This window comes from Bombina bombina, chromosome 2, assembly GCF_027579735.1.
Source record: "Bombina bombina isolate aBomBom1 chromosome 2, aBomBom1.pri, whole genome shotgun sequence".
In the NCBI taxonomy this organism is placed as follows: Eukaryota; Metazoa; Chordata; class Amphibia; order Anura; family Bombinatoridae; genus Bombina; species Bombina bombina.
In genome coordinates this window covers 1,240,032,641-1,240,047,134 of record NC_069500.1, presented here as the reverse complement: position 1 = coordinate 1,240,047,134, position 14,494 = coordinate 1,240,032,641, and the positions used below count along the sequence as shown (strand labels likewise).

At 42.9% G+C, this 14,494-nt stretch overlaps 1 protein-coding gene across 1 annotated transcript in view; it reads left to right on the top strand.

The window, feature by feature from the left end:
* SLC30A9 (solute carrier family 30 member 9) overlaps positions 1-14,494 on the top strand; it is a 588,622-nt gene that overhangs the window by 205,131 nt on the left and 368,997 nt on the right. Inside the window, exon 6 of the mRNA XM_053704010.1 lies at positions 2,807-2,889. Within this exon, the coding sequence (XP_053559985.1) occupies positions 2,807-2,889 (83 nt within the window). The remainder of the gene's footprint in view (positions 1-2,806; positions 2,890-14,494) is intronic.

Genomic DNA, 14,494 nt, shown 5'->3' with positions numbered 1-14,494 from the left:
ATTGGACGATTGTAACAACAGATGCCAGCCTTCTAGGTTGGGGCGCATTCTGGAACTCCCTGAAGGCTCAGGGATCGTGGACTCAGGAGGAGAAACTCCTCCTAATAAATATTCTGGAGTTAAGAGCAATATTCAATGCTCTTCTAGCTTGGCCTCAGTTAGCAACACTGGGGTTCATCAGATTTCAGTCGGACAATATCACGACTGTGGCTTACATCAACCATCAAGGGGGAACCAGGAGTTCCCTAGAGATGTTAGAAGTCTCAAAGATAATTCGCTGGGCAGAGTCTAACTCTTGCCTCCTGTCAGCGATCCACATCCCAGGCGTAGAGAACTGGGAGGCGGATTTTCTAAGTCGTCAGACTTTTCATCCGGGGGAGTTGGAACTCCATCCGGAGGTGTTTGCTCAACTGGTCCATCGTTGGGGCAAACCAGAACTGGATCTCATGGCGTCTCGCCAGAACGCCAAGCTTCCTTGTTACGGATCCAGGTCCAGGGACCCGGGAGCAACGCTGATAGATGCTCTAGCAGCTCCTTGGTTCTTCAACCTGGCCTATGTGTTTCCACCGTTTCCTCTGCTCCCTCGACTGATTGCCAAAATCAAACAGGAGAGAGCTTTGGTGATTCTGATAGCGCCTGCGTGGTCACGCAGGACCTGGTATGCAGACCTAGTGGACATGTCATCTCTTCCACCATGGACTCTGCCTCTGAGGCAGGACCTTCTAATACAAGGTCCTTTCAATTATCCAAATCTAATTTCTCTGAGACTGACTGCATGGAGATTGAACGCTTGATTCTATCAAGGCGTGGCTTCTCCGAGTCAGTCATTGATACCTTAATACAGACTCGGAAGCCTGTAACCAGGAAAATCTACCATAAGATATGGCGTAAATATCTTTATTGGTGTGAATCCAAGAGTTACTCATGGAGTAAGGTTAGGATTCCTAGGATATTGTCCTTTCTCCAAGAGGATTTGGACAAAGGCTTATCAGCTAGTTCTTTAAAAGGACAGATCTCTGCTCTGTCTATTCTTTTGCACAAGCGTCTGGCAGAAGTTCCAGACGTCCAGGCATTTTGTCAGGCTTTGGTTAGGATTAAGCCTGTGTTTAAAACTGTTGCTCCCCCGTGGAGCTTAAACTTGGTTCTTAAAGTTCTTCAGGGAGTTCCGTTTGAACCCCTTCATTCCATTGATATTAAACTTTTATCTTGGAAAGTTCTGTTTTTGATGGCTATTTCCTCGGCTCGAAGAGTCTCTGAGTTATCTGCCTTACATTGTGATTCTCCTTATCTGATTTTTCATTCAGACAAGGTAGTTCTGCGTACCAAACCTGGGTTTTTACCTAAGGTGGTTTCTAACAGGAATATCAATCAAGAGATTGTTGTTCCATCATTGTGTCCTAATCCTTCTTCAAAGAAGGAACGTCTTTTGCATAATCTGGACGTAGTCCGTGCCTTGAAGTTTTACTTACAGGCTACTAAAGATTTTCGTCAAACATCTGCCCTGTTTGTAGTTTACTCTGGACAGAGGAGAGGTCAAAAAGCTTCGGCAACCTCTCTCTCCTTTTGGCTTCGGAGCATAATACGCTTATCCTATGAGACTGCTGGACAGCAGCCCCCTGAAAGGATTACAGCTCATTCTACTAGAGCTGTGGCTTCCACCTGGGCCTTTAAAAATGAGGCCTCTGTTGAACAGATTTGCAAGGCTGCGACTTGGTCTTCGCTTCACACCTTTTCAAAATTTTACAAATTTGACACTTTTGCTTCTTCGGAGGCTGTTTTTGGGAGAAAGGTTCTACAGGCAGTGGTTCCTTCCATTTAAGTTCCTGCCTTGTCCCTCCCATCATCCGTGTACTTTAGGTTTGGTATTGGTATCCCACAAGTAATGGATGATCCGTGGACTGGATACACTTAACAAGAGAAAACATAATTTATGCTTACCTGATAAATTTATTTCTCTTGTAGTGTATCCAGTCCATGGCCCGCCCTGTCCTTTTAAGGCAGGTCTAAATTTTAATTAAACTACAGTCACCACTGCACCCTATGCTTTCTCCTTTCTAGTCTTGTTTCGGTCGAATGACTGGATATGGCAGTGAGGGGAGGAGCTATATAGCAGCTCTGCTGTGGGTGATCCTCTTGCGAATTCCTGTTGGGAAGGAAAATATCCCACAAGTAATGGATGATCCGTGGACTGGATACACTACAAGAGAAATAAATTTATCAGGTAAGCATAAATTATGTTTTTTTAAAATGTTGTTTTTCTGCTTTTATTCAAAATTAAAATGGACTTCTGTGTGTTTCAGTTTTGATAACCAGTACCCTTTTAAATGTTTTTTTTTTTTTATATAAAAAGTATACCTCACCATAGTGAAAGTTTTATAGAGGTTATAAAAGTAATGCAAAAATGTAAATTTCCTTTTGCTTAAAGACCACTAAATTACAAGACAATGCAATAGCACCTACTTTGAATTTGAAATCAAGCAGCAGAATATTTTCTGGTAAAGTTAAACCAATTATCCCTCCCCTGTATCATGTATCAGTCATCAGCCAATCACAAAATGCATGTACGTATAAACTGCACACTTTTGCACATGCTCAGTAGGAGTAGGAGCTGTAGCCTCAGAAAGTTCATATAAAAATGTGCACGTTTTATCTGAATCATGACATTTTGACTTTAGTGTCACATTAATTTGTTATTAAATGGGTAAGAAAGATATTGACTGCCTAATAATAGCTGAATATGTGAGTAGAAACATGGCTTTTTATGACTGATAGTTATTAGCAAACTTTTTTTTGTATATACACACAGAGCAATAGATGTTTGGGGGAGTCCTGAAGCCATTTCCAGAGAACAGAAATTAAGGAAAGAAGAGGAAATCGCATTTAAAGAAAGTGAGTGTAAGATGCTGACAATTTTACATTTGGCTCAACAGACTAATATGATGGAAAGCTACATTGCATTGGCATTCTTCAATTAATAGTTATGTTTACTCCTTAAGAAAAATTTAAATACTGTGTGCACATTTTACTAAAAGAGGAAATTTAAAAATAGTTTTTTGTTTTGTTTATTTAAAGAATAAAAATCAATGTTCAAGTGCTGGTTAAAAGTAGTTTCCATCTAAAGGTGAGGAGAGTCCACAGCTTCATTCATTACTTGTGGGAATTAAGAACCTGGCCACCAGGAGGAGGCAAAGACACCCCAGCCAAAGTCTTAAATACTTCCCCCACTCCCCTCATCCCCCAGTAATTCTTTGCCTTTCGTCACAGGAAGTTGGCAGAGAAGTGTCGGAAGATTTGGAGTAGTCTCTTATGGAGGGTAGTACTCTTCGAAATGGGACTGGAGTTTTAAGTAATCCTGTCAGCCTCTCAGTGAGAGCATGGGTGAAAGTTAGAGTTCAGAGATGCAGGGAGAGTCTTTCTGCGAAACCATCCCGACTCACATTAACATCTCCATAGCATTGACGAGTTTCACTTCCTGCACTCAAGTCCATGTCAGGATGCTACTACACTGTTACACTTGAGAGGCCGTGTTCCTGTTCCTCGGTATAGATTCTGGTAAGATTGTTTCATTTTTTATATACATAATGATAACGTAAGAAGACGGGGTCACAGTGTGACGCCTTTTATCTTTGTAGAATCAAGGTTTAATATTCCTGGAAAGGGGGTTTATTGAACAGGGGGGGGTTGTACATAATGTTATTTGTTGTGTCATTGCTGCGATATGTGTGAGATGAGGCTCTGGCAATGGGTGGACTACAGGTTTAATTTCCGGCATTTACTTTGTTGCCGATTTGGCCCATTTTTTCTCCCTAGTGCAGGGGCGGTCCTGCAAGGCACTCCAGGTGACCGGCGGTTGCAGGAGACAAAGCATTTTTTTAGCTATGGAGGACTCTGACGTGTTGGAGGGTACTCCCTCTTTAACAAAGTCTTATACCTGTGTTTATTGTGAGGAGGTTCTGGTAGATCCGCATGCTCAACTCTGTTCCACATGCCTTGACAAGATTACTACATCTAGAAAGAATATGATGTTTAGTACTACTAACTCGTCAACCTCTGAGGGTTCTCCGTCCCGTGAGGTGCGTTCCCTACATTCATCTCCGATTATACATGCAGCTCCCCAGGGCATGACTAATTCTCCTGAGGGAGAGGGCCGCTGGCCGTCAGATTTTGCGGATCAACCTCAAACGGCGGTGTCTGCGGTGATTAGTGTCTTACCACGTTCTGCTAAGCGCAAGCGTAGGGTAAAACATTGCGGCCCGGCCCAGAGGTCATCTACTCCAATGGATATCTTGGAAAGATTATCCACTGACGAGGACAACTCCGACTCTTCGGAGAACGTTCCTTCTGGGTCGGAGTCTGTGTCATTTAAACCTCCGGCTGCGGAGTAGCCAGACTTTAGGTTTAGGATGGAAAATGTACACTTTCTACTGAAGCAAGTGCTTGCTACGCTGGAGGTTCCAGAACCGAAACTACCGGAGGAACCTTTGATTCCTAAACTTGATAAAGTATATGAGGACAGGGTGGTGCCTCAGACTTTCCCAGTTCCTGTTAAGATGGCTAACATTAAGAATGAATGGGAGAAATTGGGTTAATCCTTTTCCCCTTCCTCTTCTTTTAAGAAACTGTTCCCCGTTCCGGACTCTCAGCTCGAGGTATTGGGGACTGTCCCTAAGGTGGATGGTGCTATCTCCACGCTCGTTAAGTGTACAACGATTCCTCTCGAGGATAGTTAGTCGTCTAAGGAGCCCATGGATAAAAAAGTTAGAAAACATGTTGAGAAAGATGTTTCTGCATACGGGGTTTGTTTTTCAGCCAGCAGCAGCGGTAGCTGTGGTAGCCGGAGCTGCGACTTATTGGTGCGAATCCCTGTCTGAGATGGTCAAGAGGTAGACTCCCCTTGACGAGATACAGGATAGAATTAAGGCCTTGAGGGTAGCTAATTCTTTTATTTGTGACACCAATATGCAGATTATTCACCTGAATGCAAAAATATCAGGTTTTTCCGTCCTAGCCCATAGGGCTCTGTGGCTGAAGTCATGGTCTGCCGACATGACCTCTAAATCTAGGCTTCTATCCCTTCCTCTTCAGGAAAATATCCTATTTGGTCCAGGACTGAACTCGATCATATCCACAGTCACGGGAGGCAAGGGTGCCTTCCTGCCACAGGATAAGAAATCTAAACCTAAGGGATCTACTTTTCGTCCCTTTCGTTCGGACAAGGCCTATCACTAGCAGCCCGCTACGAAAGTGGAGCAGTCCAAAGAAACTTGGAAGCCAGCTCAGTCTTGGAAAAAGTCTAAGCAGAACAAGAAGCCTGCCGAGACCAAATCTTCGTGAAGGGGCGGCTCGCGACCGCTCAACGGACCGAGTAGGGGGCAGATTATCTCTCTGGTTGCAGGATGTTATGGACCCTTGGGTTCTGGAGGTAATCGCCCAGGGTTACAGGATAGGGTTCAGATCTCATCCGCCCAGGGGCAGATTCCTCCTGTCAAACCTGTCTTCAAGACCAGAGAAGAGGGACGCCTTTCTAGAATGTGTGAGGGATCTCTCTTCTCTCGGAGTAATTGTACCAGTACCTCCAGCAGAGAGTGGCCTAGGGTATTATTCAAACCTTTTCGTAGTCCCAAAGTAGGAGGGCACATTCCGCCCGATTCTGGACCTAAAATGTTTAAACAAATTTCTGGCCGTTTCATTGTTCAAAATGGAAACGATCAGATCTATTCTGCCCCTAGTTCAAGATGGACAGTTCATGACAACAATAGACTTGAAGGATGCCTACCTTCATGTGCCAATTCACAGGGATCAATTCTGGTTCTTGAGATTTGCATTACTGGACCAACACTTCCAGTTTGTGGCCCTTCCCTTCGGTCTGATGACGGCCCCGAGAGTCTTCACGAAGGTTCTGGGGGCGCTGCTTGCAGTAGCAAGATCCAGATACATTGCTGTGGCGCCACACTTGTGGCTCTTATTCTCCTCCAATCTCACGGATAGAAGATAAACTCGGGAAAGAGTTCCCTGGTTCCCAGCAACAGGGTGGAATTCCTGGGCACGATAATAGACCCTATATCCATGAAGATATTTCTCACAGATCAGCGATGCAGGAATATTGCGTCCACCTGTCTTGTCCTTCAGTCCTCCTCAAGACCCTCTGTGGCTCTGTGTATGGAGGTGATTGGGCTCATGGTATCCAGCATCAATGTCATTCCATTCGCCAGGTTCCACCTCAGACCTCTTCCAGCTGTGTATGTTGAGGCAGTGGAAGGGTGATCACTCAGACCTATCCCAACAGATTTCTCTGGATGATCGGACGAGGGAATCCCTCTCCTGGTGGATCTGTCCGGAACAACTGTCCCAAGGGACATCCTTCCTGAGACCGTCCTGGGAGATTGTGACCATGAACGCGAGTCTAGCAGGATGGGGGGCTGTTTGTTGTGCCTGGATGGCACAAGGAAGTTGGACTCGAGTGGAGTCTCTCCTCGCAATCAATATTCTGGAACTTCGAGCGATCCACAATGCGTTGAAAGCTTGGCCTCTCCGGGGGTTGTTCAGCTTCATCAGATTCCAGACAGACAACATTATCTCGGTGGCCTACATCAACCATCGGGGGGGACGAAAAGCTCTTTAGCAATGGTGGAAGTATCTCGGATATTGGTATGGGCAGAGTCCCACAACTGCTCGCTATCGGCAATCCTCATTCTGGGTGTAGACAACTGGGAAGCGGATTTTCTCAGCAGACAATCCTTCCATCCGGGGGAATGGTCTCTCCAACCCAAGGTGTTTGCAGAGATCTGTAACAGATGGAGGACGACAGAGATGGATCTCTCTGGATGGATTGGTGGTGCCTTGGGGGTTCAATCTAGTTTACATTTTTCCACCGTTGCCACTTCTACCTCGTGTAGTGGTCCGCATCAAACAAGAGCACGCTTCGGCTATTCTGATTGCTCCGGCATGGCCGCGGAGGACGTGGTTTGCGGATCTGGTGGAGATGTCATCTTCTCCGCCATGGAGGTTACCCTGTCGCAGGGATCTGCTGGTACAGGGTCCAAGAGAAGCCAAGAGAAGATTCTCTCAGAGTGATTGATACACTCGTTCAGGCCAGGAAGCCGGTCACTCGTTGCATCTATCATAAGGTTTGGAGGACTTACTTGTTTTGGTGTGAGAAACATGGATATCCTTGGCACAAGGTTAAAGTATCTAGGATTCTGTCCCTTCTCCAGGATGGGTTGGAGAAGGGGCTTGCCGCTAGTTCCTTAAAGGGACAGATTTCGGCGTTAACTGTTTTGTTGCACAAGAGGCTCGCGGAGCTTCCTAATATTCAGTCTTTTGTTCTGTCTAGAATTAGGCCTTTCTTTAGACATTCTGCTCCACCCTAGAGCTTGAACTTGGTTCTTAAGGTGTTGCAGAGGGTTCTGTTTGAACCTATGCACTCTATTGACGTTAAGATTCTCCCCCCCATAGCCCTCCAAATCCTTGCCCCCCCTTAGCATGAGTATTCACCTGTAGTAAATGTTTTTTTTTCTTTTAGTCAAATCTAGGAGAAGTTGTTTTTTGTTTTTTGTAATTAATAGATTAATAGCAATAGAGACAGATTGAGGATAGAAGGTAGCTTCAATCGATAGGAATATCGTACAGAGGGTCCATATACATCAGGACCATTAAGACCTCTGGGATAATATGGGGACAGGAATGGTCGAAGAATTGTTTAATTTAGTACCTAAATGTGGAAGTAGTATCCCTCACTTGTAATAGGTGCAAGGATGGAAATGTCTGAGGTATCAGAGGGTGCCATACTAGAATATATTAGGCGATAACGAGTTTTTTTTTCTTTTTTTTTTTTCTTTTTGTTCTTCTGTTGTTCAGTGAGACACAATGTCTGAATCTTTCTTTTTTCGTTTTTTTTATTTTGTTTAGGAGAATAATTCAATAAGATGTAATGGATTATTTTTGAAATGGTTATGATTGTTCAATATGTCTTATCTTTAATAAAAATTTAAAATTTAAAAAAAAAAAAAAGATTCTTTCTTGGAAGGTTCTCTTCCTGTTGGCTATTGCATTGGCACGCAGAGTATCTGAGTTGGCGGCCTTGCAATGTGAGCTGTTCTTCGCACTGGTTTGGGATTTCTTCCCAAGGTTGTGTCTAACTGTAACATCAATCAGGAAATAGTTGATCCTTCTTTGTGTCCTAACCCTTCTTCCCCTTAAGGAGAGGTTACTTCATAATTTGGATGTGGTTTGAGCCTTGAAGTTTTTTCTTCAGGCTACGAAGGATTTCAGACAGTCTACATCTCTTTTTGTAGTGTATACAGGGAAACACAAGGGGCAGAGAGCCTCTTCAACTTCTTTGTCCTTTTGGTTGAGGAGCATGATTCGCTTGGCTTAAGAGACAGCAGGACATATGCCTCCTTAGAAGATCACAGCTCATTCAACTAGAGCTGTGGCTTCTTCTTGGGCCTTCAAGAATGAGGCCTCTATGGAGCAGATTTGTAAGGCGGCTACCTGGTCCTCCTTATATACTTTTACAAAGTTTTACAGATTTGACGTTTTTGCTTCGTCAGAAGCAGTTTTTGGGAGAGAGGTTTTGCAGGCTGTGGTGCCCTCAGGATAGGGTCCGCCTCCTTTTTATCCTCCCATTTGTTAATTCAATGTTCTCTAGAGCTTGGGTATTTGTTTCCCACAAGTAATGAATGAAGCCGTGGACTCTCCTCCCCTTTAAATGGAAATCATAAATTATGCTTACCTAATAATTTCATTTCCATCGTGGGGAGGAGAGTCCACGGCTTCCGCCCTTTTCACCGGTAGGCGGACCTAAATTTAGTTTTTTGTTCTTCTGGCACCATTTATACCCTGATATTTCTCCTACTGTTCCTTGTTCCCTAGGTAGAATGACTGGGGGATGAGGGGAGTGGGGGAGGTATTTAAGCCTTTGGCTGGGGTGTCTTTGCCTCCTCCTGGTGGCCAGGTTCTTAATTCCCACAAGTAATGAATAAAGCCGTGGACTCTCCTCCCCACGATGGAAATGAAATTATCAGGTAAGCATAATTTATGTTTTTTCTTGTCTGAGTTAAAGCTTGTGCATTTCATTCAGTAGAGCTATGGAAGTTGTCTTTAGCAACCAAGTTTCAGAACATTACACTTTCCTATAGCTATAGCCAGCAAGTTGTTGTTAGTTGATTAATTCCTTTGCTAGCCAACAAGTATGTAAGCTTTAGTTTTGGTCTTGGCCAGTCTTGACCCCATAAAAAAAAAAAAATATATTAATGAACAAATAAAGTTAACAAAAAACTTTCATGATGATTGATTCTCCTGCAACATTTTTTTTTCTGTACACGACTATTAGTAGGTCCAATAGTGGGTATTATTTAAGCACAACTTTTGGTTCTTCATATAATCCTGCCCCTTTATATTGGGTCAGGTAGTGCTTTTTCAAATGTCTGCAGCAATATTCTACTTACCTGCCTTTCCTTCCTTTGTCCATTGTACATTTTAAGTGCACTTGGGTATTTTCTAACTTGCCTTTTGGTTCTGAGTGGGTTTTGTTACATTTGCATATGTCTTAAGAGTCAGAGGATCTTGTTATGCGTCACATTTCTTGTGATTATGTTAAGAAGCCACTGTTAGGAGATATGTTGATCTAAGTTGTGTAATGTCTGTTCTATTGTTATGTGTTTGCTGCAAGCATGTCTCTTGTGGATGATCTGGAGTTTAATTCTTAATGTTCTTGACCTTATAAAAATCCTACCCATGATTGCAGTACTAATTTCTAGGAGGATTGTACTAGATTGTCTTTTCACTAATTGTTTTTGCTCCTGCCAATGAATTTCTAGATGAAGTGGAGTGATTTTTGGAGCCAGTCTGACCAAAGATAAATTTGTCTTCTGACTTGGGTCTTCTTGCAAGACAGAACTATTGGCTTCGTTCTCACTTTCTCAGTCTTTTTCTCAGGGTTGATTCTATTACCAAGACCAAAAATGTTTGCAATGACAGCAATGTTACTAAATCTTTGTATCTTATGGGTACAAGTGTCTCAAGTACTAATACAAATATTTAATGAAGAGTTAATGCTCATTACGAGATTTTCTTTTAGTCTCCCATTATGGCATCAGAAAAGGGCCATAAAACGTCCAAAGTTTGTCTTTAGCTGTTTTTTAAAGGGTAGGCTTCTTTCACGCTGACAACTGCAGCTTCCTGGGTCTAAGAAGCTTTAGTGAAACGCTTGTACAAAATTGCCTTACGAGTGTTACTTATTAATAAGCATATTTCTTCCCATATGAAACAGAAAGACATGAAAGCCCACCCTTTTTGGCAAATCTTTTATTGTGCCTAATAGCCTATATATGATTTTGGGGTGAAACATCATTCTTTTCTCCAAATTTTAAATGTAGGTGTTGAAGTTCCTACTCCATCTGACCTACTTTGAGTGTGCAGAAACAGATAATTGAAGGGACATGAAACCCAAATCTTTTCTTTTATGATTCAGACAGAGTATGCACTGCAAAACAACTTTCCAATTTACTGATATTCTCTCATTTACTTTGTTCTCTTGGTGTTCTCTGTTTAATAGCATACCTAGTTAGGCTCAGAATGAAGCAGCAATGCACTACCAGCTGCTGATTGTTGGCTGCACATATATGCTTCTTGTCATTGTTTCACCTGATATGTTCAGTTAGCTTCCAGTGGTGCTTTTTTGCACCTTCAACAAAGGATACCAAGAAAATAAAGCAAATTTTATAGACTTAATTGTAAAGTTGTTTAAAATCGCTTGCTCTATCTGAATCATGAGAGAAAAAAATTGGGTTTCATGTCCCTTTTAAGTATGCATCCATATGGTTTTGCTTCTCTTTTTCCATGCAGCATATTTTTATGATGTATAATTATTGACTTTCCATATATATAATAGAATATAGAAAATGTATAATGTTCCTTTAATGTTTTTTTATGTTTGAGTAATGGAAACACTTTATTTGATGCTATAGAGTACTTCGCTAATATCTTTAATCAAATGTCAATACATGTTGGCAAATTTTCTATTCACAAATTTCACATAAATAAACATTGTTGCAGATTCAAGTTTACAACTTTCTGCTATTTTGGCATCAGTACCATGGGGAAATAGGTATATAACTGGAGAAAATAGAGTATAAATGGCTAGCTAAATGTGTACCCAGTTTTCATACTGTTTAAATACTGTATTAATAATTTAGTTAAAGGACTGTAGAGATTTTGTATAGCTTTGATATGGAAATCCTATTTAGTATTTAAATAGTTATAGAGTTTTGTATTCAGAAAGTAGTGTGCTGATATAGGGGGCAGAGTAGCAGTTAAAATTCTCTTATAACACACTAGTGGGAAAGCCTGCCCAGAGGGGAGTCTATTGTGTTGACCGAACCACCCTGCCATTTTCATTCTCTCCCCTCCCCTTTTGCTCTCCCCTCCCCTTTTGCTCTCCCCTCCCCTTTTGCTCTCCCCCCTCTTTTGCTCTCTCCCCCCCTCTTTTGCGCTCTCTCCCCTCTCTTTTTTTGCGCTCTCTCCCCCTCTCTTTTTTTGCGCTCTCTCCCCCTCTCTTTTTTTTGCGCTCTCTCCCCCCTCTTTTTTTGCGCTCTCTCCCCCTCTCTTTTTTTGCTTTCTCCTCCACCCTCTTTTTTGCTCTCTCTCCCCCCTCTCTTTTGCTCTCTCTCCCCCCTCTCTTTTGCTCTCTCTCCCCCCTCTCTTTTGCTCTCTCTCCCCCCTCTCTTTTGCTCTCTCTCCCCCCTCTCTTTTGCTCTCTCTCCCCCCTCTCTTTTGCTCTCTCTCCCCCCTCTCTTTTGCTCTCTCCCCCCTCTCTTTTGCTCTCTCCCCCCTCTCTTTTGCTCTCTCCCCCCCTCTTTTGCGCTCTCTCCCCTCTCTTTTGCGCTCTCTCCCCCCTCTTTTGCGCTCTCTCTCCCCCCTCTTTTGCGCTCTCTCCCCTCTCTTTCTCTTGTTAAGTGTGTTCAGTCCACGGGTCATCCATTACTTATGGGATATATTCTCCTTCCCAACAGGAAGTTGCAAGAGGATCACCCAAGCAGAGCTGCTATATAGCTCCTCCCCTCACATGTCATATCCAGTCATTCTCTTGCAACCCTCAACAAAGAAGGAGGTCGCGAGAGGAGCTGGAGTTTTTACTTAATTATTCTTCAATCAAAAGTTTGTTATTTTAAATGGCACCGGAGTGTGCTGTTTTTCTATCTCAGGCAGTATTTGGAAGAAGAAACTGCCTGCGTTTTCTATGATCTTAGCAGGCGTAACTAAGATCCACTGGCTGTTCTCGACATTCTGAGGAGTGGGGTAACTTCAGAAAATGGGAATAGCATGCGGGGTCTCCCGCAAATGAGGTATGTGCAGTACAATATTTTCTGGGAATGGAATTGACTAAGAAAACACTGCTGTTACCCGTATGATGTAAGTACAGCCTTAAATGCAGTAGTAGTGACTGGTATCAGGCTGATAAATGTATGCACAGTAGAGTTATATTCTAGGGACTAGAATTTGACTGAAAAAATACTGTTAATACTGATATAATGTGTGAGCCTTAACTGCAGTAGAAGCGACTGGTAGCAGGCTTAGTAATAACTTTACACAGCATCTGAAATGTTGTTTTTTAAAACGTTTACTGGCATGTTAATCGTTTTGTGAGGTACTTTGGTGATAAATCTTTTTGGGCATGATTTTTTTCCACACGGCTAACGTATATTTCTGCATAGAAACCGTTATATCAGGTCTCCCACTGTTGTAATAGGGGTGGGAGGGACCTTTTTTAGCGCCTTGTTGCGCAGTTAAAATTCTAGCACAGTCTTCCTGCTTCTTCCTCTTTGATCCAGGACGTCTCCAGAGAGCTCAGGGATCTTCAAAATTCGTTTTTGAGGGAGGTAATCAGTCACAGCAGACCTGTGACAGTGTGTTTGACTGTGATAAAAGCGTTAAATCTTAATTTGATATCCGTTTTTTGGGTACTGAGGGGTTAATCATCTTTTTGCTAATGGGTGCAATCCTCTGCTAATTAATACATTTAAAGAATTGTTGACTATAACTGAACTAGTTCTTTGTTATTCAATTGTGTTTTTTAAAAAAAAGCTCTGCAGCGTTTTTTATATTGCTTGTAAACTTATTGAAGTAATTTCCAAGCTTGCTAGCTTCATTGCTAGTCTGTTTAAACATGTCTGATACAGAGGAATCTGCTTGTTCATTATGTTTAAAAGCCGATGTGGAGCCCAATAGAAATATGTGTACTAATTGTATTGATATTATCGGTACAATCTGTACCGATAAAGAAATTATCACCAGACAACGAGGGGGAAGTTATGCCGTCTAACTCTCCTCACGTGTCAGTACCTTCGTCTCCCGCTCGGGAGGTGCGTAAGATTGAGGCGCCAAGTACATCAAGGCCCTTACAAATCACTTTACATGATATGGCTAATGTTATGAAAGAAGTATTATACAATATGCCCGAGTTAAGAGGCAAGCGCGACAGCTCTGGGTTAAGGACAGAGCGCGCCGATGACACGAGAGCCATGTCTGATACTGCGTCACAATTTGCAGAACATGAGGACAGAGAGCTTCATTCTGTGGGTGACGGTTCTGATTCGGGGAGACCGGATTCAGAAATTTCAAATTTTAAATTTAAGCTTGAGAACCTCCGCGTGTTGCTAGGGGAGGTGTTAGCGGCTCTGAATGATTGTGACACGGTGGCAATCCCAGAGAAATTATGTAGGCTGGATAAATACTATGCGGTACCGGTGTGTACTGACGTTTTTCCTATACCAAAGAGGCTTACAGAGATTATTAGCAAGGAGTGGGATAGACCCGGTGTGCCTTTTTCCCCTCCTCCGATATTTAGAAAAATGTTCCCTATAGACGCACACGAGACTTATGGCAGACGGTCCCTAAGGTGGAGGGAGCAGTTTCTACTTTAGCCAAGCGTACCACTATCCCGGTGGAGGATAGCTGTGCTTTCTCAGATCCAATGGATACAAAATTAGAGGGTTACCTTAAGAAAATTTTTGTTCAACAAGGTTTTATATTACAGCCTCTTGCATGCATTGCGCCTGTCACTGCTGCAGCGGCATTCTGGTTTGAGTCTCTGGAAGAGGCGATTCGCACAGCACCATTGGATGAATCTTTGAGCAAGATTAGAACCCTTAAGCTGGCTAATGCGTTTGTTTCGGATGCCGTAGTGCATTTAACAAACTTACGGCCAAGAATTCCGGATTCGCCATACAGGCGCGCAGAGCGCTATGGCTTAAATCCTGGTCAGCAGATGTAACTTCTAAGTCTAAACTTCTAAACATTCCTTTCAAAGGGCAGACCTTATTCGGGCCCGGCTTGAAGGAAATTATTGCTGACATTACTGGAGGTAAGGGCCACACCCTTCCTCAGGACAGGGCCAAATCAAAGGCCAAACAGTCTAATTTTCGTGCCTTTTGTAATTTCAAGGCAGGAGCAGCATCAACTTCCTCCGCTCCAAAACAGGAAGGAACTACTG